The following is a 25,852-nucleotide window of genomic DNA, read 5'->3' as shown; positions in this document are numbered from 1 at the left end:
GAGGACTGCAACTGCCCCGAGGGATGCTGCGCCAAGCGCAGACCCACATCAGGGCACTGCCTCAGAGGGAGAGCAAAAAGCAGGATCAGAGCCCAGCAAGGGCTTCCCGAGGCATCCGGGCAGGCTGCCACCCAAAGATACATTTGCAGTTTGCATACCACAGGCGGGTGCTGCACACTGCAGCTGTTAATTGCGATAAGAGCTCAGCAGCAGCTAAAAATCATGCCCATCGCACGAACTAACAGCATGATCAGCTACTGCCGGTTCCTGGCCTGTGCGAGGCAGTAAGGATACGTCCCGGTAAGGCCAGCTCCCTTCACAGGTGATGCACGAGATGCACAGCGAACATACGGTCCCTGCGAGGGACCGCAGCCTGTGCCAGCACGGCAGCATGGACGTGGCTCTGGCTGCATTTATTCTGGTCCCCAATCTGAGCGTCCCCCTATGAACCGCGTCACTTAAAGCCACCGACAAGGCCAAACGCTGCTACAGACCCTTATGTCTCCTATCGGATGCCAGCACATGTTTCGTTGGCAGGTGAAATAAAGCTTGCAGCTTAACACCTTCCAAAATAGATGTAGCTTACCTGCACCAAAAAATATTCTGCAAAGAGAACCCACATACAGTTAAGTGGGGATAACCAGGGGATTTACAAAGCCCTTCCACTGCCCAGAACCAAAATACTAATGTCGATCTGACAGGTACAGAACAAAGCAAGAGTCAGGTTGATATCTCCACACACGCACACACTATTACATGTCTCTGTGCCTTTTCAAGACTTTACTTAGTTACAGAAAATCAGGGCTTTTCAGCTATCTGTAGGAATTTTCATTTGGTTAAACAAACTACATTTTGTTTACATTTAAAAATGTAAGAGACCTGAATGGCTTGTAATAGCAGATTAAATTAGACTGCTAAAACTTATCTCCAGCCACATACCCCTCTTTTCTGATGACCATGTCTGGGCAGGAACATGACTTTTGTTTACGAGACGGCTCCTAGAGCATCACCATTTCCAGCCCAGTACAGAAATGTGAACCAGCTCCACTTGTGGCTTACCTTAAGACACCAGGCTAAAAGCTGCAGAAAATAAATTAGCAAAGGCTCTTCCTTTAGAGATACAGCAATAGCTGAAAACAGGCACAGAGCTAGCTATTCAATTCTAATCCGTCACAGTAAAGCAACAGTTATGAATTTTATCTAACTGTTCAGTAAAAACAAACTGATTGACCAATAATTTAACTATAAAACACACCACAGTGGAATTATGTGTAACAGTTTAGGCATGGACAAATTATATGATAAAACATGAACACACTCACTTTGTGTTTCTTGCATTCAATCGAATCCTGTGCTTAGAACACCATGAGAATGAATATCCCAATAAAACTGAATAGAAGGTAAATAATGTCTCCATTCGCAAATAATTAAGTGAGGGGTGTGCGGTTCTCCCCACTGCAATAAGTATTTGCCAGCATGTAGCCTACCTACACGTATATTTCAAGGTCACTGTCAGTCTGGTTATATTGAACATTTTAATTACTATTCCACTTCCTTGCATCTTAAGATTTTGTAACAGGTTAACATCCGTGGTTCCAGAGTAAATTTAGAAAGTACACGGAAATATAATCTCAAAGGCTCAAAATATTTATACATGTGTGTACAAATATGCATCTCTCTATCTATACATGCACAACACTGTAGCAAAATATTGAAAGAAAACTGCTCCTTCATTTTCTTCCACCCCATTTTAAAGGAAAAAAAACCAAAAACAAAAAACAAACACACAACACAAACCAAACAAACAAAACCACACAAACAAAAAACAACAACAAGCCCCTATCTACTTTTGGGGACAGTTAATTTTTCACCCTAAAGACCAATCCACAGAGACAAAAACCAGACAATGTTGACGTAGTGCCCAAATTTATCATGCAGCAAAGATATTTTTCTTCTTACAGAACAAGAAAACATCAGTTTGGAAAATTAAGAGCTGAAACTCAATCAATCCAGCAATGTTTTTCTGGAGATAACACAGCTCAACTTCAGACAGCACAGGGCTACCTTTAGTCCACCTTCTCGGTCTGTGAGGCCTGTCACTTTCTAAACACAAACACATTAAAATACCACAGGAAGAATTAGGTAGGAGCAGCGCTGTTATGGTCATCTCTGATGACACCTCAGAGAACAGTAAGAGCTTCTGCAAAAAAAATAAAAAACAAGTAACTAACAGACTTGCATCCTCTGTCCATCACTACCCACATTTCCTTATATTGTTACAGTGCCCTAAATGAGGCTCAAAATTATCCTAAAATGCCAGACACACCTTGCAAAAAAGGGCTCCAAGGAAGAAACTTGCATGCTCCTCACTCCCAAATTGCCATTAGAAGGCTCACCCTCCTGAGCGAGTTAGGCGACCCACACAAGGTCTGAACCAGTGCTGAGCCTGGACCAAGCCAGTCCACTGACAAGTTGATCAGGAGATACACCAAACAGCATATGTTGAGATATTAATGTAACCACTAGTGCTTCCAGAGTTCGATGCACAGTGCTTGCTCTCATTCAGCTGAGATGCATTTGAAGTTGGGCAAGGGGGAAGAAAAGATGAGGGAACTGGCACAGCACTCCAGATCCTGCAGCCCAAAGCCGAGAATTGCCCAGTGTTTCTTGAGTTTGTGGACAAAAAGGCACTGTTAAGTCAATATACTACTGACAGAGTAAAAAAAAAAAAAAAAACAAACAACCAAAAACCAAAACCAACTCCGCACAGCCTTCCACACCAATTTTCAGACTAAAACAGATGAACAGCAGGCCTGACATTTTTCATGCAAAAGGCAAAGGCTGAACAAGGCATTTTTAGAAGCAAATTGTTGAGCATTGCAGGTCTACCTACCTATTTATCACCCAGACAGAAGCATCTGTTATTAATCACCTCCAACGCAAGATCCATTTGTTCATGTACACATAAATAGAAGTGTAAATGAGATGGTTCTCTGTTAAATTTTGTTCTGCCTGTCACTCACCATTGTGTTGCTGAACAGAGGCATTCTTGTGTATCAGGTATGAAGGACCACATGGTGCACTGAAGTAAATCAAACTTAATTATTAATTTGTGCAGCCAGGATTTCTGGAATCAATCCAGTCACTATCACTATTTCAGTCTGAAGTTCAGTACCTGATGGCCAGTAAATGTACTGAAAAAATTCACATCCAAGTACCATACTGGTACCAGTTATGTCAGCTCACATCACCGCCATTTGATGGCCTATATGCAGTTTCTTCTTCATACATACAGCTAGTTTTAAAGACATTTTTACTTATCAAATCAAGGAAAACAAACTCTCCATAAAACACTAATAAGACAGTATAACCTATTAGTGGACTTCTTTAAGCATAAGCAGTTTGTTCATTATCCCTTCTGTCCATTTTAACCCACACTTGGTTAGAAGCTACAGATGTAATTTCCAAGATAGTGTGCACTGCTTTTTCTCTACTGTACCATTAAGTACCTAATTTGAATAGTTCCTGCAACCACAAAAGATTCATTTTGATGAGTTCGTGTTTAGTAGTTCCCCTCACCACCACCCCAAGATACTTCCAGTGACTTCAAGAGCATATTTCATCAAGTAACAACAAAAGACCCTTTGAAGTGTCAAGACATTACACCCCATTTGAAATTCACTACTTAAAAACTGCCACTCATCATACGAGGTCAACCAGATACCACAGAAATTACTGTAAAGCTCAGCAAACCTTACTTCTGGCAGAGGGCTGGCCGGTTTGGTTAGGATTCCTCCCACATAAACAACATTGGGTAGCGTGGGTCTTGGAAACTCCAGTGCTACATCAGTACAAAGCATCCACAGGCTGGATCCATGAACCAAGTCATACATGGACCGTTCTGGAAGAACCTTGTGTTTCTGCATTATCCTTTCGTATTTTGGCAGAACCAAAAAACTGACTCCAAATCTTGAAATAAGATAAACAACAGTATTTTTAATCCTCTCAAATAGGTTCATGTGATCTGTAAGCAGCGAGTTAAATTCTGGAACATAAGACAGGGGAGCGGGAGCACCCACTTCTGCTGGGTACCAGAGGCCAGTGGAAAAGACGGCATATTTGACCCCTAAAAGGTGAGCTATAACAAATCCACACATCTCATTGGGATCTACCAGGAGCAGGTCAAATTTTTCCTGTTTCAGGGCACGCATGAGGTTTTGGTTGCCAACGATCATGTCGCAGTTCTTGGAATAGTGGTCCAGGATATCAAACAGTTCGAGGGCTGTCAGTCTCCCAGAGAAGATACTCCTCATCTTGGACTGGAGAAAATCATCTGAGGTGCTGCTGTTAAAGATCCCTGGGTAGCGCTGAAGTCTATAGTGATTAGACGGAGGAATCTCTCTGCCCTCAGAGAGGAGAAACACTGTCTGGTGACCTTGGTCATGCAAGGCTGAGGCCAGAGTCTTGAAAATATAAAGATGGCTTTCAAACATAATTGGCGGCACAACAACAATTTTGGCAGCCCTTGCTATCCCAATAGCACTCCATAGGAGAATGAAAGCTGGAGCGTACGGCTTCATAGCTGAAATGAGAAATAAAAGCATTACATCAACAGAAAACAGGTTTGTATGCTACCTGGAAACTTGAAAAAAAGAGTTACTATGTGGCATCACCAAGTACGTCCCAACAAAGCTGATCACATCTCCCTATTTCAAAGACGCCTTTGCAGTGGTCACGAGTAACAAGACAGCCACTCAGCTTCAGAGCGCATTTGGCAGTGCTTGGTTTCCAATGAGTTTGCCTTTTCTCCTCCCCTCCCATCTGGCATTAAGAGTAGACAAGAGATTTCCTCCAACACGGATACAATACGGCACCTCCATATTTCTTACAAGCGCAAGTCTGATGAGGAGCGGCCGAGGGAACTGGGGCTATTCAACCTGGAGAAAAGGAGGCTGAGGGGAGACTTTATCGCTGTCTGCAACTACCTGAAAGGAGGTTGTAACATGGAGGATGTTGGCCTCTTCTCCCAAGTAGCAAGTGATAGGACAAGAGGAAATGGCCTCAAGTTGCACCAGGGGAGGTTTAGATTGGATATTAGGAAAAAATTCTTCATGGAAAAGGTTGTCAGGCATTGGAACAGGCTGCCCAGGGCAGTGGTGGAGTCACCATCCCTGGAGGTGTTTAAAAGGTGTTTAGACAAGGTTCTTAGGGACATGGTTTAGTGCTAGAGTTAGGTTAGGTTAAGGTCGGACTCAAAGATCCTGAGGGTCTCTTCCAACCGAAATGATTCTATGTTCTATTCTATTTTTTAACGTTACATGGGTTACCAGCTCACCAGCAGAGCATCTCATATTTGTATAGCTATGATATAACATTGGGCTTTCTGAAAGATGCCCCGATTTTCTCCTACTCCAGTTTCCAGAAGTGATTTGACTGTGTAACATTTATAAGGTACACTGACTACTTAAATCATGTTTCTCACGTAGAAATTTTTCTTATAGCGTTTGAAAGCTCTTCCACACTTGTCTTCAAGAAGGTGTTAGCCACAGCCTAGGAGATTACCAATCACCACTTAAAGAACTCTATGAATTGTAAATGAATTATCACCAACAGTAGGGTGTGCAAACAGACATGCTTGCACAAATGAGTTCATTCAGACAGAGACGTGTTTTTTGTGTGTGTATTTCTTTTCCTGCGACAAAGCCACAGCACGAAGATGCACAGCAAAACCTTATGGTACCCATGTGCAGGGAGTGGGGAACTGATCCATGGAGAATCGATTGAGATCTTACCACCACCACCACATTCACAGGCTGAAGGAATGTTTGGGGAAGTACTCAGAGCTTCACTGTTTCCAGCCAGAAAGCTCAATTTTACAGAGATGAACACTTCAGGGGAAGAGAGAGGAAATTACTTGTTGCAAATATTACCAGTAGCATATGAAATCTTCACTATACTGCACCATCACCTGACATCCAGAGAGATTAATTTGTTTTTTAAACTGTCTCAATTAGGGCGTTGGATCTCACCCTACAACATCTCCTCCCTGGCAAACAGAAGTAGTTATAGTGAACTAAAAGCAACCCTTTTCACTCTCCAATGAAGTTGGAAAAAGCATTTTTACTGCACTAGAAACCGCTTACCTCCCAGCATGAAGGCTTGACCTGCCAGAGAGTTTAAGGTAATAAATTGCCATTTTAGTTTAAGCCTTTCTAGAAAACTGCCGCACCCCAGAGAGCTCAGCTGCCCTCCCAGGAGCTCCAGTTCAAAGGATGTGCCAGCGCTGAGTCCCGCTCACCATCCCACTCTGCTCCTGCCCATAAAACCCGCAGGTTCCAAGCTGCAGCAGAGGGTTGTGCAAGTGCAGAAGTACATGGATTTGGCACAGCGCTCAATACTGGTACCAATAGGCCATACACAGATGTCTTCAATGGGGCCCCACCGACCAGCACCACTGGAAGATAACACTCACTAGGTGAGGTTTTAACAAGTAAGTAAATACGGGTTTCTCAATGTAATATCTAAGAAAAACTATTAACCAAACTTTGAAAAAATCCATTACTGATTACCCCTCCTCATGCTATAAGCATTCCCATGGTATTAAGTTACAACAGCGATATTACAAAACCATGAATGGGGGTGTAGGATTGGGAAACTCAGTTAACGTTTCTATTGGCGGTATAAATCAAAGGTCCTGGGAGCCTAAGGGCTAGTCACGATCCAAGAGGTTGCCAGATGCAGGCACGCCCGGCTGTATTTTAATTTGCCGACCTGATGCAGGCCCAGAGCACAGTGCCGGCAGGGAGATACAATCCTTAGCTCCGAGGTGTATTCTCCAGAGACGAGGTCACACACCCGCCACCAAAAGCCACGGGGAACTACAGCTGCACTTCCCGGGGAGGACAACAGCATCGCCGCACCACCTCCTATCCCCGTCCTCACCCAACAGCAGCGTTTCACACGGGATTCACACTGGGTATTTTACTCTTTATGAAGGTACTATAAAGCGCTACCTACCTAACATAAAAATCTGACAATATAGCTACAGGCAATTTACAAAACATGAGCTTTTCTCCTCTTGCGGTGTATCAGCATCAAGAGATGACACAACACGCTTCCAAAGAAGTCTGTAACTTGCGGTATCTTAAGAACTTATTAAAAAAAAAAGAAATCAGTTCTCAGAAATATATTATGCAACTCCTCTCTTCAATGTAAGCATCTTCCATAGGGACAGGAAAATAGATGTACAGGACCTACCAAGCCACAGAAATATTCAACACATGATGCTATTAGAGAAATGCTGATTTCGTGACATTTTTTTCTGGGAAAAAGAGTGTTGACCTTATATTGAACTTTTGGCAGGAACCTCCAGGATGAAGCCTCAATTTCATCCCCTGGCCAGGCAGAAGCAGGGAGCTTGGAAGGTCTGTATTTAGCAGGAATGAGGGCAAAACACAAAACATCTAATCACAGGCCTAACTCCTATTTGGCAGACTGGGGAGGAGTAAGAGGAAGGTGCTTGGTGTGATCGGCAGGACAGCAACGTGCAACTACGTGAGCTCAGCTCCAGCCTCAGTCCCAGCAATGGACGGTCCTTCGACCATCCTCAGCAATGAAGTCTTCCAGCATGCCAGGTATTTCTGTCAAGACAGGGAGAACTGCAGAGGTTTCCCTGTTTTAATAGGAATTTCTGAACCTTCTCATCTCCAAAAGCAGTTGGCAGCTCCCAGGCAGAGCGGGCTTTGAAGGGGTGGGGAAAATTAAGGGGTGATGCTAAGCTGGAAGCCAGCCCATCAATGCCAGACCACAGGGACTCTTCCCACTAACTTCCAGTCATACTCCAGCAGTCAACTCCCAGAATATATCACCTGCCAAAATAAATAAAAAGGATCAACACCCAATGCAACAGCTTCCTGTTGTTGAATACCAGGCATAAAGAAAGCAAGCCCAATGACAGAGAATGACGTGTTTCTCCCAAGTTCACAACGTAAAACCATTTTCTACCTCTATCTTAAGTCTTTCTGCTTAGGATATGCCTCCATTAAATAAGATGGTTTAGTCTGAGCTGGTATATATCCTTTTATAATAGATGGTACAAAAATGAAAAGAAAAATCCAAATTTTCTGAAGTTTTTACAAAACCCAACCAACTAAACAAAAAACACCCCACAAAATTATTACTGAATTGAAGCCGTTACTACTTTCAGCCAAAAAGCCCTAAAAGCAAAAACAGATACAGAGGGGGAAAAACAAAACAAAAACAACAACAAAAAACCCCACACAAACAAAACAAACAAAACAAAAACAAAAACCCACAAAACAAACCAAACTGAAACAAAAAGGCAGAGCAGATTTATATGAGTGAACCCAATCGCTGCTGTAAAGAGTTCACCTACTGGAGTGCAGCAGAAAAAGTTAAATATTAAAGAAACACCATGAGGTTAAACATTAAACCTATTCCAAAGGCTTCTCATAAAGTTAATGACCTACATGTGGCTTTTCAAATGAAAAAGGAAGTTTTAGAGTGTGTTACAGAAAACCAAGCACATCCACAGAAGGCTGCTGGAGGGGCATTTTCAGCTGACCAAAAGCATTCTAAATCACGCCTTTTTTTTTTTTAATAAATATTTTTTCCATTCACCCAGAAAGGCCAAGCAGGATCTAGTACAAGAAGTGTGAGTACACAGAAATCGGTGACTTTCAGAGGAAAAAATAAGAGGATCCTTCCCCTGCATTGTTCAAAGACCTGACACTTGAAAATGGGGCAATGTGGAAAGCAACTGAATGACACTGACATTTATATAAATTATATGAAAAAGTCTTAATGTTTAAATTGATATTATACAAGTGAACCACAGCTATATTTCAAACTTTAAAATGTTTTTAAAATAATTCCAATTAATAATTTATGTAACAGTCAATTACAGTATTTGAATACATACCAAAGATTACATTTACTGCCAATCCTTAATAAGCTGTTAATCACTCTGTAATTAAAACTTACAAGCATGTTTGAGGGGGTTCTTTACGCTTTATATCCCTGGCTGCCTACCTACTATTTCTGAAATCTCACAAAAATAATCATTTTCAAGCCAGCAATACCATTTTCAGTGTTTTTCTCCATTGCAGTGAGATCTAGAAGCAAAAGAGGCTCTCAAACAGCTCTGTATGCAGCACAACTTGAATTCAAACTGCACAAATATTTATCACTACTCAAAAAAGTAAATTGTTTTTATACATTTACACATACCGTAATGATACAAAAAGAGTCCTTTTTATTTACTAGCAATACGTAACGCTCCTGACCTTTGAAGAAGGAAATTAAGTTTTACAGAGACTGTGTTCAGTGATGCAAGTAGGTTTTTCAAGGTACTCCCTTCCTTTCAGATTTTCTTCAGATTTGCTAAAGTTTGTTGAGTTTGCCTGGGCAGCTTGGTCAGAAGACCAGGACCTATGCCCAGGAAGGCGCCCTTCAAACTAAACAGCATCGCTGCGCTGACAGCAAAGGAGCAATCCTTCCAGCTGCTGATCACTCCCACCTCACCCCAAGGTCTCCAGTTACTCACTACAATTTAAAAGGTGTGAGTACACATTAAAATGAGCAGGCTTACTAACTAGATTTGCATTTGTGCAGTGTCACCTCTGCAGCCAGCCCCACCCTACCCTGCTCAACAACAGCATCTGCCACAGATAAACATCTACTCTGTGTTTACTTCTTTTAAGACAGTACATGCTGTAGCTGTAGAAAGGACACAGTCAAAAGGATGTTAAGTAAAATCCTGAGCTAGGTTATGAGTGAAATACAACTGGTTACTGACAGCACTACGAACTCCCTCTAAAAAGAACTGTAGCAGCTCCTGGCTTTGGTTTACTACTGCTCTTAACAAAACAGAGGAGAGAGAAATGAGCACAGATCTATTTTACACAGTGGAGCATGAGACAGTTCAAAAAGCAGATTGTTACCTGGTGTGTTACCTGTGTTACTTGATTTATTGAAGCCCCAGTCCTACTCTGCCTACTCAAAATCCCATTGGCATTACCTTATTTTATGTGCAAATCTGTTTGCTTTAGCTGTTATTAAACATAGTTTTACAGATAAAACATGGTATCCAACCTTCACAGGCTTGTAAACATTTCAGTTAAGCAAATACAGAACCAAGCCCTACAATACTAGTTGCATGACCAAAGGACCTGTAACGAAAGCATTTTATCAAGCCTAAGATAGCAAAGAATGACTAACAAAAAGCACTTACAGTTAAGTATAAAGCTGAAAGAGGAAGAAAATATTCCAAGACAAATAAAAGGTTTTCTAACAATGCTTGCAGGATGATTCCGTGATAAAAATACATGCACTCAACCCAAATTTTAGCTGGACCAGCCACATGCAAGCAGCTGATATTCAAGACAAAAAATATATATATATACCTACACACAAGCATGAATGCAGTGAATTTATGCAAAACTGGGGAAGAGTGAACAGAGAAGAGGTCACACTTTATAGTTGTGATGTCTTCCTAGACATCTCTTGAAACAATAAAATACTTTTTCAAGTCCCCGTCAAAACACTTTCTTTAAGATTTAATACCAGTCCACATTAATATTTTTTGCCAAGCACCAGAGTGAGGAAATGCTACCAATGTGAAGAAATGCACTAACCAAATTACATATAACAACAAATCTCAGGTCATCGAATTATCGTAGACACAGGAAGACTTTAATTAGTGGCATAACAGACAAGAATAAGACAGACCACATTCTTCAAGCTAAAAGTACAACTTGACACCTAAACCCTTTAATCTAGCCATTGTAAAATGTGTTCTTAGCATATAATACTGCCTGCTGTACTGTACGTATTCTGTAGGTAATAGGAAATACTCCTCCATAATCCTTTAGGAGCATTAAAGTAAATCAGGCCCATAAACTGACTTCAGGGAGCAAATTGCAGTTTAAGATTAGGAAGCAGTTGCTACTCAGCAACCCATGTGCTGTAAAACAGACGAAAGCATCAGAAATGAGTGAATCAATACACAGAGCCTTGGAGCAGCAAGCCATTATATCATCCACAAAGAGGCTCTGATAACAGGTATTGCAAAACCTTTGGATTTCTCTTCTTTAGTTTTTCCTACCACACATCTTGTTACTGATTTCTACAATAGTTATTTTGTGTTGCAATGTTTTAGATAACTTTTAAGATTCGGCTTGTAACTACAGGCTCTTACTTCAACCAAGTAAATTAAGAAATTAGTGGAAATGATTAGTAAGAAATCATGTGTGCATGAAGAAGAGGTGGCTTTTGCATTAACTTCATATAGTTTCTTCAATTCTTCTATCCAATGACTGAGGCATTTCAATGAGCACAAGAATGCCACACACACAAAGTGAGAGGGGGATTTATAGGCACTACAATGTCACTGTCACCATCCATCAGAGACGTACTGTGTCAGTTATGCAAGCAGCTAATGAGTTATTAAGGGGGAGTCAAAGCACATGCAATTTATGAAACCCTTTTTAGTAAAAACTTATTTGTGTAACAGGTTTTATCAAGAACTGAAGGATTTTACCTAAGCTTTTGTACTCCAGAGTTGTGGGAAAACGATTACAGAAATCCTCACACAAAAGGTAGTGAGGTAGAAGAGGCATTTCTCTCTCATAACACGTTTTACAGTTAGTACACACAAATATTTTTTCAATAGAGGTGCTAGCAAAGAAATCTGTTTTAAAAAATTACATGAGTATAGAGCTGTTATGCAAGGCATAATGTCCTATTAAGACAAATTTATAGGAAGTGACCGATCTACGACATCCTTGCTAGCACTTTGCCACTGGCTTCCCAAAATAATGGCTTTAAGTGAGTCTTCATGGTTATGGAAAACAATCCTAAACTTCTGAAGAGATTGATTATATCTAAAAAGGTTATGGATTTACAAGGATTACCTTTATTATTCTGTGAATATATTCTAAATTTATATAAGATTTGTAAAGTTATTAACAGTAATACATTCAAGCTTTTAAATGAAGTCACTTGTAAACCATAGCAAGGCCAGCATATTTTGGGATGATAATACTGCAGTATTGACAGCAACAGTCAAGAAGAGATTTACCTGAGGATAAACGATTAAAGCCTAATTCAATGTTTTCATACAGGGCAAAGGCACATTCCCCTTCACACAACTTGCATCTCTTAACACCCTATGCACTAGAACTGAGCAAAGAGTATTCAGTTAAAAATCTATACTTTACTGAATATCATAATTGTACCAGTATCCATTTTCAAGACTCAGTTTAACTAATTGCATTAAAGTCAGTTTCATAAAGATTTTGCACCCTATGAAATGCTGGTGTTTGCAGACCTACCACATAAGCTAGTTAAAACAATTCAAAATACCTCAAGGATATATATTAACCCAAGTGAAAGTTAAAAAGGCAAGAAGAGCCAAGTTCTCTTTTGTCCTGCTGTGCACTGGGCAACTCAAATGGGGTATTCTAAAGTCCTTATAATCTATACATCTTTCACCTTACATACTAGAGATTGGCATTTGCGAATACTAGGCTACCAGTCAACATTTTGGTAAAACTGAGTGCTACTGTAAATTCTTCTGTAAGGCTTAGCCAGGCCTAGAAGTGCTGCATGAACAAAAACCTTTCTGCTGCTGGCCTAGGTCCAAAGCAGCACAGCAAGCCCAGAACAGGCCACTGGCCCCAGCACCCCGGTACCCGCGCTGTGTCCCCAGAACCAGGAGCAGCGGGGAGGGTGACGCAGAAGACACATCAGTGGGACAGTTCAGGTGCCACTGTGCTTATTGCTCCAGGCCCTGCGCCAGAGCAAAGTTGATCACGCACGTGGTGTTGCAATGGAGCTGATGTGCCATCCTGGACCTTAGGACAGAAAGGAAGCACGGTGCAGAAACCCGAGATAACGAAAAGCCTGCTCCAAAACCTATGCACCTTCAACCAAATGCAACCTGAGTCAGCGGGCAAGCAACTTGGATTTCTCTGCATTGGCTCTCCCTATTATGCAGGTCTTCCCCCTGCTGCCCATGGCAACTCCACCTCCAGCACCTTGGAAAGATAAATGCTGACTACATACAGTGAAAAAGCCATTTGAAAGCGAGACATCTGAAGTCCTTGTGAGGGGACTTGTCTAGTTCATCCAAAACGATGTGACAATGTTTTCTGGCAAATTATACATCATCCTCACAGGTACTGCAAATTCAAAGATGACACAATATTTTGGCACCAACATACAAGTCGCTTGACATAGTTCCCTCAACTTCTAGAGACTTTTCCTCCACATAGTGAGATGCGAGAGCAGCGTTTCTCAACCTTCTCCAGCCGTTTTGCACCACAAAGCAAGCAACCAGAAATAATGTTGTGACATTAGGGGGGAAGGATATTAACACAGAAGTCAACAGGTTACTTGACATTTCCTAGAGACACCAGTGCTGCTTAAGATGGTATTTACTGGCTCACAGACTGCTGGCCCTGCTCCTGCCACGCGACACCGCGCTGCCCAAAAGAATCCAGTAACAGAATAACTCATCACAATCTGCTTCACGCTGCACAGTCAAGAGCTACAGGAGTAAGTGCAGGAAGAAAAAGAAGAAAATCTTTTATGTGGAGAGAGCAGGGGGCATGAGTATCACAGCAGCAAATGTAGAGAAAGAGGCTTCTCCGGAGCGGTTGGAGCTGCCCAGGAAGCGTTCCCTTTCACGCTGGCATCAAAAGACTGGTTGAAATAGTGGCTGAACAAAGTACTAAAAAAGAAAAAGTAAAAAAGAAAAAAAAACCAACTGATTCTTCCTGACTTTAAACACTTTCATCAGCGGCAGATTCTCTTTTGATAAAATGACTCTCTGAAGAACAGGTTGGAAGAAACTGCAAAGCACAACTTTGTAGTTGTTGGTGTGAAAAACACAGCCTATCGTTATAGGCTACCATCATTCGGGCATGAATTTCACCTCCTAAGTGAGCCTCAGGATCTGAAATATTAGTTTTAAACTTAAACACATTTTACTGGGATCTTATTTTAACCATAATAATTGTTTGGGAGGATGCTTCATTTTTCACTACAGCTAGCTTCAGCTTGGTACAAGCTCTCCCTGGTCACACCATCACATGACACTTAGAACCTCTGAATGAATTTCTTTGTTCAGTTTCTGACTTCATCTTACAGCAAATTACATTTTAATAAGTCACACAAACAGAATCAGGAGAGAAAGTATAGCAGGTCCTTTCTTCAATGGGAAATACAACTTTATTCAAAGTTAAAATACATGATTTAATAATGTTTTACTCTTATTCAGCTCAATTAAAATAATTGAATTGCTCAAGACTATGCAGCAACAACACATTCCATCAACGTTCAGCTTGTTCAGTCTGTTCATCATTAGGTTCTGTTTTGAAATTTACAGGTAGGTTTTTTAACTACAAGTTAAAGCAAATGCTCTCAGATTTGTGTTTTCATAGTGTCTGCTTTGAACTACTTCCTACTATAATTCAGTAGTTAGAATAAAGATAAAAGTACCGTATGCAATGGCTTTTCTCTCTACATAATTTAATCCCCAGACTCTGATTTTAAGAGCAATACCACATAATTTACCAGCATGAGAAAGGACAGAAATCAACTCAGGAACCTTCTTGGAAGGTGCTGACTACACTCCAGTAAGGGTTAAAACAAGACTCAGGGGTGGTTTTGCAGTAGATGTATAAGCATTTTTAAATACGCAAACTTCCTGCCAATTTCCAGTATCAGTAGTTGACTAAGACCGGATTATAATTTCAGAAAGGAAAGGATCTAAAGATAGGGTTTGTGGGGTTTTTGGTAATAAAAGTGAGATTTTCAGAAACAACCTGAGAAGTACAATCTGTTAATTTTCAAATATTGGGGAAAAAAAAAAATAGATCCAAAGGTTGCAGAGGATCAGGATACAGATGACTCACAGCTCTAAGACTATGATTCATAGAGGATGACCGGGGTGTAAAACCAAAACAAATCAACAATAAACCACATAGAGGCGCATCAAGTGCTTGTACATGCACACATGTGTGTGCTCTTACCGAGTGAAACTGCGCCTTCTGGGACATGGGAAGATCCTCCTCCACTTCTGGAAAGAAACTATAACTTTTTGAACACTGTCACTACAGCATAACAAACACTGGAACTACAGCCCTGCTGTGGACTGTCGAGTTATTTCACTAGTGAACAGTTGAAAAATTACGGTAACAATGTAGGATCAACCAACAGCTCACATTTACAGACTTTCAGGCCCTACAAGCAAAGGATGCCCCAAACACTAGATTTGCCTATATAGTCATGTTACTAAAAAACACCTTAAATTTTCCACTTTACAGTGGTGTAAAGAAAAACTTCAGTAAACAAAACTTCCCACAAGCACTTCATGCTTGATTTCTTATGAGAGACTTCTGTGCTCATACACCTCTTGAAATTTAGTTTGAGTCCACTGAAATCTCCCAGGCACAGGAAATACCATTCTTCCAAGGACCAGCAAGGCTTAATCAAGGGTCTAATTCTGCAAACCTTTCTCAGTATTTACCGTACACTGATGTACAAGTTTTAGACTACTGTGACAGTCTCCTCCAAGCTCATCCAGGCATAAGAGGCTTAGTGGAAGAGAACCCTAGAAAAAGCAGAAGACATTTGAGATCTTTTTCGCCAGCAAGGTGTAGAGCAGCAGCATGATTTGCACGACCAGCAGCCTGCTTCATGGAGTACCAGCATGGCAGGCTTCCTCTATGAAAAGATGATGCACCTCTTACACTACAATAACATTTGCAGCCAGCACTACCTATGGCCCACAAGCTATAACCACAACTTCAGCTGGTGCCCTGAGGACCATCAGTCACATACAAAAGCCTGACTTGGCAACCAGGCAGTAACCCATTAGAAACAAGAGTTTTCAAAAAAATTGCAGAGATTGGAGTTGTTGTTGCTGCCATCTTAGACAAGCCACCTTGCAGGTCTTCCCATTTAGCTCCATAGCCAAACTCCTTGGCTATCAGTTTGCCATTAGTGGAGAGAACAGTAACTGCAGCTTAAAAACTTCAGACTGACACTAGAAAAATCTTTTCCATTGGAAGAGTGGTACAGCACCATAAACTACCACCACAGCTCAGTAACAGCTGTTGAAAGGAGAAAGAGAAGCCAAACTAAGTGCTCGCTTGAAATAATATTTCATTAAAGAATTTTCCAGCAGTATGAAATGTTTATGTATTTGGCACATCTCCCGTGTTTGCATTGCTATTCCTATGCCTATTTCCCACGCTTCAACTTAGACAAAAACATTTAATCGAACAATGGTGGGGCAAGGGAGAACATTATTTTCCAGACTCCAATTAACAACTAAATCTGCATTCACAATCGGTTCAGAAACAGGTGTAGCCAAGAGGAGACACACATAACTGCAGTGAGAAGAGCGGATTCCCCCTCCAGGCACTGCACGCTGCAGAAAGCACATCCAGCTGTGCTGCTGGGTTTGACAGCTGCACTGGGCCCGTCCAATGTACTTCCCACTTCACCTCAAAAGCGACCTGTGCATCTACTTGCTGTTCAAATTATTCCGTTTAAAGCAGTATTCTGGCCAGAATGCCTGTTCCTAACCCTAACTTCATTCAGAGAGATATGCCTCTCTGATCCCGTTCACAGTGCAAACTCGGCAATGCCCAACTTTCCTCGGAATTTGAAAATTTCTCATTTGAAACATTAAATTTGGAGGACAACGATGATATCCTGAAAAGAAAGGTAAAGGCAAGTAACAACACATGAGTACCGGCCACGTTTTTTTTAATGATAGTACTTTTGTTGAAAGTTTATACAGCTAATTTTTAAATATAATACCTTTATTTTATGAATTGGTGTTCTTGGCATTAAATTACAAAGCCTTACTCATTTGACTTAAGGCATATAACTTCCAAGCTGGGTAGGGGGGAGAAAAAAAAAAAAAAAAAAAAAAAATCAAATTCAGCAGACTTAACTGCATTTTAACCAATATCTTCACAATTGAGGTCCTGAATTTCAGAATTTAATGTTTTGTGCTAGAGCTATGCTCTCAATCCTCATGAATGTATAAAGTAACTTTTTTAAAACTAGTGTTGATGTATGGGTGAAAAAATGTCTCTAATGGAATATAGCATCTTAAGTTAAGGAACTCAGAAGGTCCTCTACCTTTTTTACTTCACACCGCTACCTCCCCTTCAATACACTAAAAGACAACCTTCATAATTTTTTGTTTTGATTTTTGAAAAGTTCATTGTCTCACCAGGGCATCAAGGCTCATTTCCAACTCAGTTCAGAACCTGAAGCTGACCCAAGATTTCCCATTAATTTCCCCTTCGGTTATTGAGTGGGAAAACAGTCTTAAGTCACTTATTTCTATATTTGTTTGTCCCCCTACACAAATAAAATTATGTGCATAACAACTGTGCTACGTAAGAGAAATTGTCAAACAAATCAGGTTATCACTACTATTTGCAACTCTGAACTGTAGAATTTAGAAAACAGTTATCTACATTGTCTTTCAACTCCCTCTTCCACACCTTAAACTGAACTGTAGAATTTAGAAAACAGTTATCTACATTGTCTTTCAACTCCCTCTTCCACACCTTAAATCATAGCTGGTATAGTTAGTTGTAAAAATGCAAAGTTTGGTGGTATTCTTTCCATTTGCCATCACTTCTTCCCCATAAAAACCCCACATTTTTTGACTGGTTTGGTAGCTATTCATATTCTAAAAGAAACCAATCTACTGCGTCAAAGAGTTCAAGACTTAACAAGGACACTGAAAGTGCTCCTTAGTTGCAGATATAATTATTTAGGTGTACTGTTTCTAACAGCTAAACAATTATGTTATTTCATTAAACAAAAGGTAACATCGTCAACTCTTCCTATACTTAGGAATTAAGAACACACATAAAACTCTGTTAAAAACTAAAAGTCTCAAAAGCTTCCAAAGAAAGAACTCACTAATATTCCAATTCACTGGCTCCCAGTCAAGAACTGTAGCACGAAATCCGTCATGTAATTATCAAAATAAAAATAAAAAATAATTTCAAAACAGCATGGTGTGATTATGTAACAGCAAAAAGGAGTTTTTAGTAACTGAAAATTATTTTCCTATTAGATGATAAAACATTATGAAGAAAAAAATTTTAATGGACTTGTGATGAAAAATACTGGTGATCAATCTCCAAGAGGTTGTCTTTACAAATTTACAGACAAGTTTGAAGACTTCGTCCCTACAAGGGAGTATTAACAGCACCTCGTACACTGAATATTTAAGATATATACATCCTAAATACTTTAAATATTTTGTCAAAGGGTTCAAGAAACCTTATAGCACAATTCATGGAAATTCACTCCAAGCATAGTTGTCCTGGTGGAGAAATGGAAAAAACATCACACAATTTAGGACAGGGAATTTTATTAAATGGTTCTAGTGTATTTTACTTCCTGGAAAACAGGGCAAAGAGCCCTCTACAATGTCTACTCACAAATACTTTGACCTGTATTAGAATGTCAGTTTTCAGCCCAGACAGTTTCTAAAATTTAAAAAAAAAAAAATCCATGCTGAAAATTTTTCAAATAAAAATCCCAACAAAAGAAGGTGAATGATTACAAACACTTCTAACGTATCAGTATTTCTCAAACACAATCCTTTTCTTAAATATCACTCTAATACTGAAACAGCAATAAAAGCATCTCTGTTAAGAGTTAGGATCTGGAGAGAAAAGGTATTTCATTTAGTAAGCATCTCTCGAATATGATCTTACAACAAATATCTCAATAGTTTTTCATACCATAGTGTGATTTTCTAGTAAGTAACTGACAAGGGACTCACTCAAGATGGAGTAAACTGACATGAATTCTTGGTACTATTCTAAAGAAAGCAACCTGACTAAAACAATGACGTGGAAAGGAGCACTTTAAAGAGCCTGAATTAGAAAACAAAGGAAAATAAGTGCTGCTAATAAAATACTCTGCAGTTCAAGTCAGAAATAATGTAGTTGATTCTCAGAAACATCAATTAGAAAATAATCAAGTCAGGATAGGCAATGGTTGCTACGCTCATAATTATTTGCAGAACATTTTTGAAGCGACAGGAGGAGTGTTCCAGCAAAACGCATCATCTGTACAACTCTCAACAGATACAGAAAAGGCCATACACAAAACGATGCTCAGTGGTATTGTTTTATGGATGACAAGGCTTACCACAGCACCTTCTCACCCAATGACGGCACGTGTAGTAATACAGCTACCGCACAGAGAAGACTTTGATAAAGGTGGGTTTTTTCCATTCCTGGAAGTAAAACATATTGCTAGAAATCAACCAAGTCAATCTGTAGCAAATTATAAATGGCAGAGAATTAGGGGAGGTTCTCTCACTTTTTCTTTACAAACTAATCAGACCATGTCATGAGCCACAGCACCCCCGGCATTTGTTTACTAACCCAGTAGAATTCCTCCAGGTAAACTGACTAACACAGTTATCATTCCAAAGGGTCAGTTTGGATAACATGACCTGTAAAGTGTTTTAGATCTGATAAATGTGGCATTAACATTTCATTAACATGGTAGTTCTGACTACCTTCCATTTCTCTAAACAATAACTAAAAGAGGTAAGTTTATCATAGGGTACCGATCTGAGTTATGACAGAGTCCTGCTTCGATCCCAGGCCAAGCCTAATCTGTAGCTGCAATGACTGTCAATGAACTACAACATCCAGTAGCCATACACTAAGCTGGAGTTGCCACTAGCATATAAAACCAACCCACTGCTTAGTTAGCATCTCCTTGGTGAGTCTGCTGCCCTCCACTCCATTTGACCAGGCAAGGAGAGGACATTTACAGAGCTGAGGTGACACAACCCTGCATTGTCTCAGATGCCCTCTCCATAAGCCCTGGTTAGTCCCATAGGTTTCTCCATCCAAATCCTACTTCAGAACAACCCAATTGCTTAGAGCGCTCTAAGAATATAAAATGTAAGGGGCATTTATGAAGCACTCCAACGTGATTCTCACCTTACAGAGATGTCTACTTAATAGACATCCATGACAAAGTAAATCATTTTCTTTCCTGGCTTCCTATGAGGGGCTTCTGTTGATGGCAAACGTTGTGCAAAAGACAAGAATAAAATGCAAGCATTTCAGGCCAATTAGTCAATTCCTAGTATTTCAACAAAAATATTTTCACAACAGCAAAAAGGCCATCTGAAATAAGGCTCTAGCAGGAACTGGTTAGTAGTTTTGAAAAAACAGCCACTGCAGTACCCAGTGTTCAGCCTGGATCAATGACCAAAACAAAAGACCAAAAACCAGGAAACGTGAAGTAAAGGTAAATTACATACCATGTTGTGTCAAGGCTATAAAACTAAATATTTAAGTGACCTTGTGTGACAACTGCCTGGAGAACCAGGCAGGGAGCTTCAGACTGGAAGTGTAACCAAGACAATTCTTAGAATAAATGTCTAGGAACAAGTGATACTACATAAATTATTCCCAAAACTAAGTCACCTAGTCACAACATGAAAAACAAAATTACTAGTTTGAAGGTGTGTGTTTGTTTGGGGGTGGGGGGAAGGAAGACCTTCATGGATCTCTACTATTAAAGTTACGCACTGCTGTTCATTCCCAGGCAACTCCGGTGAGCATGCAGAACGCTCTGCGTATTTTTTAATGATTTCCTGTTGTTCCACAGTCACTATTAAAGTACGTAAAACAAATAATAAAAATCAAGATACTATTTCATAGCTGTTTAAATACCACAACTTTATTGACATATTCCCTTAAAAGTTTATGCTAAACTCTTTTTCTCCTTTTTAAACCCACGGGGGAGGCAGAGCAGCAGTTATGCAATGTTCTTCCTTCAAAGGCAAGGCGGTTCTGATTGAAACTCGGTTAACGTTCACAGAGAGCACAGCACGACCCAGGCCAGATACTCATATATAGGTCCCTCACGTTTACAAGTTTGCAGACAGGTAATAAAACATTTATTTGTCATCCACAAGCAAACGTGGCTGCCCGACTTACGTAACTTCAGGATGGCTGTGACAGCGACAGCCCCTCATGGCAGTACCAAGGGCCGAGTTGCGGCTGCGATTAGTTAGCAAAGAGGGTCGAAGCGAAACGCGGGGCTGAACTAAGGCAAAGCCGGTGCCTGACAGGAACCGCCCCCCGTCCGGGCCTGCGGCAGCGCCGGCCCGAGCGCCCCGGCTGCGGAGCGCCAGGTACCGCGCGCGCCGGCCGCGCCAACGGCCGCGCCAACGGCCGCGCCAACGGCCGCGCCAACGGTCGCCGCCAACGGCCGCGCCAACGGTCGCCGCCAACGGCCGCCGCGCAGGCCCCGGGCACCCCCCTCCCGGCACGTACTGTCACCGCTCGCTTCATCCCCCGAACTGCTCCGAAACGCCGGGCGCTCCGAACACGAGTAAGTGTTCGCCTCGGCGGCCACGGCCCCGTCCTCCTCCTCACACGGGCTCAGGGGGCTCAACTTGTTCAAGGCGCAGCACGGGCACCGGCACCTGGCCGGGCCTCCAGAGCGGGCGGGGGGCGCCCCGGCACCCCCCTGCGCCTCCGGCCGCACTCACCGCTGCGGCACCGGAGCTGGAAGGCGGCCGGCGGGACAGACCGCCCGCCCCGAGAGGCCGTGCCACACAGGTGCCGTGCCCCACGCGCAGGAACCCCCTCCTGGGGACGGTAGGGCTCCTGCCGTGCCGCCCCTCCAAAAACCCTCCTCTCCCTGTGGCAGCAGCCCGAGCTCACCTCCGGGTGAGGGCGGGGGAGTGTCCTTTTTTCGCCCAGAAATGACGCCCCTCAGCACCTCTGCAAGGGCACGGCGCTCCCCGCCCTCCCCAACTCCCGGGTCACACCGTCCCCTCCGCGCCGCTCCCCTTGCTCAGGGACACCGCATCGCCACGGCCTCCCGGTCCCCTGCGGCTCCCTCACCCCCACCGCCTCCCTCCTCCTGCCCCACCGCACCCTCTGGCCCCTCCGCCGGCGGTGATGCAAGGCGCCCGCGGCTTCCTCTTGCGTTAAGGGAGGGAGGAAGGAAAGCAAGCAGGGGCAGAGGGGTGACTGAAAAAAGCAGCAAGGTGAAACAGAGCCTCCCTCCTCCTCGCCCACCTCCCCACCGCCGGTGCCCGGGCAGGGACCGGGTGCCCGGGCAGGGACCCTTCGCCCCGCCCGGGGGCCGAGCGGGCCGCCCCCGCCTCTCAGAAGGGGGACCCCGGAGCCGGGACCGCCTCACTCTGTCCCCCGACCCCCTCCCGCCGCCCCCGGGGGTATTACCGAGCTCCCTCACCGCTCTCCCTTCAGGGCCGTTTCTCTGCGTCGCTGCCTCTGGTAACGAGCCGAAGCCTGGAGCGAACCGCTGTTCGGGGCTCCACTTGCCGCTCTTTTCCTTCAGCTGAGCGGGCGCGGGGGCTGCGCGGCTCCGTCCGGCCCGGCCTGAGGCCTTTGCTCCCGCCGGAGCCCCTCCGCTGCGGCGCCGGGCCCGCCTGTCCCCTCCGCCCGGGCTCTGCTGCACCTGCTGGGAGGCTGGGCTGCTCCTGCGGTGCGGCCCGAGGAGAGGAGTGGGCAGCCTCGCTCCGTCCTCCCTCAACTTTTCATCACTTTCCTCTGCCCCTGCTCCGCTCCGCCGCGCTGCCGCCCCGGCACCCCACCGCCCGCCGGCCGCATGCACCAGTGCTGCCGTCGACCCCCGCGGAGGTGCTGCCGCCGGGCCCCTCGGCCAGATGAGGAAAGGCTCCCCTCAGCCCTTCCCCCTCGCTGGCACGGAGAGCTGCCGTGCGGCTCCCCCAACACCCTCCCGCCCCATGCACTGCCCCGGCTCCTAGGACAACGGGGAGTTCCCGGCGGGGCAGGTCCCCTATGCCCGCCTCTGGCGGGTGGGACCGGGGCCGCCCTCCGCCAATCAGTCCGGGTGCGGCGGCGAGGCCGCGGGAGGTACCGCCGGGCCCGCCCGCGGGAGCGGCCGAGGTGCTCGCTATCGCCGCTCCCCAGTGCCGCCCTGTTTCCTCGGGGCTTCGCGGCTTCTCGTGTCTGCGGGCAGCCCAGCACGCTGCCGTGTATGCGCTGAAGCACATGCTGTGAGGCGTGGGGGATCTGCAGGGCACAAGCCGGCACCCCTGCGGGAATCTTAATCTCCGCCTGTCGTAACCGTGAGGAGTCGTGCCTTAACATCGGTTGTCCTTTTCTGGCTTTGTTTAAAAAAGAAAACACACAAATGCTCAAAAACTGCTAAGCCTTTGGTTTCCCACCGCTTCATTGGAGCTAAACACAGTTGCCCGATTGATCTTGGCTACTGAACTGATACACGGTCCTTTATTTCCTCCTTCCACAGGGAAAGGTGTTCAGCTCCCTGCCGCTCCTTGCCTCCTCAGGTCCCTGCTTGAGGAAAGCTGAATAAAGGGATGTAATATTCCTATGTCTCCTGTGCTTCATCATCCTGGTAAAGACCTACCAGTGTCCTTCCAAGCCATCACCTGAGAAAGTTTAAATAGAAACGGTAATTCTTCAATTAGTTTTGCGGGTGTGGTGGTTTTGTTTTGATTTGGGGTCATAGCTAACAAAGTTCTCTGGAAAAACAAGATTTGTCCCCTGCCTGCCACACGTTTTAAAACCCGTACTTTCCTCCTGCTTGCTTTAAGTTCAAAACATGTTTTATGGACCCACTGAGGTAAATGCTTCTTTCTATAATGGACCTTAAGGGAAAAGATGTTCCAGAGAGTCTTTCTGATTTCACAGAATATCAAGTTACTCCTTTAATAAAAGTGAAGGTTTAAGTTTCATCAGACAAAACAAGAAAGTTAATGAAAATCGAATGATAAGTTAATGAGATGCATGATAAGAAAACTGAACATAAGCTTTACATTGATCTCCATTCTAGTAAAGGTGGCGTGCAATAGAAAATGAAACTTAAGTTTCATTCAAATTAATTCATTTATTTGGGACAAAGAACTTCTTATGATATTCATTATAGAGCCTTTGAAAAGCTCTGCTGTTTCTTACATATAGAATAAATCATTAAAGTTTCTCAAATCTCATGCTCAATTTGACATCTAATTAACAGTAAATTAGCTGTTAGGCTTTAGCAGGTGATACTCAAATCCTACAAGCCAATAGTGGCCTTTGCCTTTGAGGTGCGTATTGAGCTTCTAAAAATGAGGTTCTGAAGTTGAACGTTCCAGAATCAAGCATACAGAACCACTAATGTGTTGATAGTTTTAGTTACTTCCAGGCAAAATAAATTTCAAACTCTAATGCCAATTGAAGGCAATAGGTAATAGTTGAATAAATTCAGCTCCTCTGCATATCTAAACTAGCTGCTTATTCCAGTGGTAACTGATTTAGTAAAATCCAAATAGGACAGAACCATTCTTAGGTTAACAGTAGGCTTAAGTCTAGATTTGAACCAAGTGTACGTGTTGTTCAGACTTCTCTGAGATATGTTGGTATCTCCTGCATGTTTACGAGTCTTGTTTTTGTTTCTTTGGTAGCAGCTTTAATAAAGCTGTTCTTGCTGTGGATGTAGCAATGCCGAAAAGTACCAATTGGTGCAATTACCTGGGGAATTTTATTAAAATTACTTATTAGACCTTGGTAAAAAATTAAGAGCCATTTCATAGAATGTTGTACTGGAAATGTCTCACAGCGGTGGTAGCATTTTGAATTTAATTACTGTATACTATTTAATACCAACTCAGGAAAGAATCTTACTTCTAGGAGCTTTTTTTATTCATCCCACGCCTTCTACCTTTCCTGCCATTAAGTCAGAGTTGCTTGATTTTATCAATGTTCTGCCTTCTTATTTTCCTATCTTCAGCAGACTGGCCTAGGTCTGATAAAACATTGTCTTGAAAATTAATGTGTTCAGAGTTAATGATTTCCTCATAACATTGTAGATTTATTTGAACATGATGTACTGATCTTTCTTCAGTGGAAGTATTTCAACTCAAAGTACATGGTATTGTCCTGTCTTTGCCTGTTCTGGTTACATACGATTGCAAAATTGTTTTTATTTCAAACTCCAGAAGTGCATATAACTTCATATTTAACAGTTTTGCATTTCTTTCAAACATGATCTTTTTTTTTTTCATTTGAGAGAAGCACTGAAATACAGGGCGTTTTAGAAAGATGGACCCAGTGTGAGAGACTGTTGTCTCAATGTTGTCCATACAGCAGGTGGAGAGAACATAGAGCATTTATTAAAAGGCTACTAAAACTTAATAAGTCATTAAACCATTTGTGATTTTGTTATGTAATTGTAACATGTTGCCATCATGAAATATACTGCTTTGAAATTGGGTCCATCTTTTTGAAACACCCTGTATATGGTACCTAATGTTACAATAGCACCTGATGTCAGAGAGGCTGTCTTTGAGTCGGAGGAGTATCAAGCTTGAACACTCAATATAATCTCAGTTTACAGAATGTAACACAGAAATTCTGTGCTGCAAAAATTTTGGCATCTTGGATTTCCAAGTTGTGATAAGGAAATAGGATTAAAATTTTTAAAAAAAAGTCACAAAAGGCTATAAATATGAAGCATTTTTAATCTTCATCAAAGTTTTGCAAAGCTAATAAACAGTTCAAAAATGTTTTTGAATAACCGCCTATTGTTGTCCAAAGGGGCACTTTCATATTATTTTTCAAGAGCAGAATTTATTTCATTTGCTTTTAAGTTGGACACCGATGTCAGTAAAGTTATTTTTACTAACTGAGGAACAAGAAATGCATCTTGACCTGAAACGTTTCTCAGAGAGATTTAGAACTTGACTCTATTGGATGAAGGCAAGAGTGCAGCAGCTGGAGAGCACTGTTTCCCATTATGTTTTCTTCCC

General features: G+C 42.5%; 1 protein-coding gene across 2 annotated transcripts in view; it reads right to left on the bottom strand.

Moving 5' to 3' along the window:
• Window positions 1-22,726, bottom strand: part of UGT8 (UDP glycosyltransferase 8) — a 44,937-nt gene extending 22,211 nt beyond the window's left edge. The window contains exons 1-2 of one of the 2 annotated variants that reach the window (XM_065633934.1): window positions 22,299-22,726; window positions 3,759-4,582 (exon numbers count right to left, since the gene is read on the bottom strand). In XM_065633934.1, the coding sequence (XP_065490006.1) occupies window positions 3,759-4,580 (822 nt within the window). In that variant the 5' untranslated portion in view covers window positions 4,581-4,582; window positions 22,299-22,726. The remainder of the gene's footprint in view (window positions 1-3,758; window positions 4,583-22,298) is intronic. The other variant, XM_065633933.1, reaches the window with a different exon arrangement.
• Window positions 22,727-25,852: the final 3,126 nt, after the last annotated feature.

The sequence above is a fragment of the Caloenas nicobarica genome, chromosome 4 (genome assembly GCF_036013445.1).
Source record: "Caloenas nicobarica isolate bCalNic1 chromosome 4, bCalNic1.hap1, whole genome shotgun sequence".
In the NCBI taxonomy this organism is placed as follows: Eukaryota; Metazoa; Chordata; class Aves; order Columbiformes; family Columbidae; genus Caloenas; species Caloenas nicobarica.
This window is presented reverse-complemented; position numbering and strand designations above follow the sequence as displayed.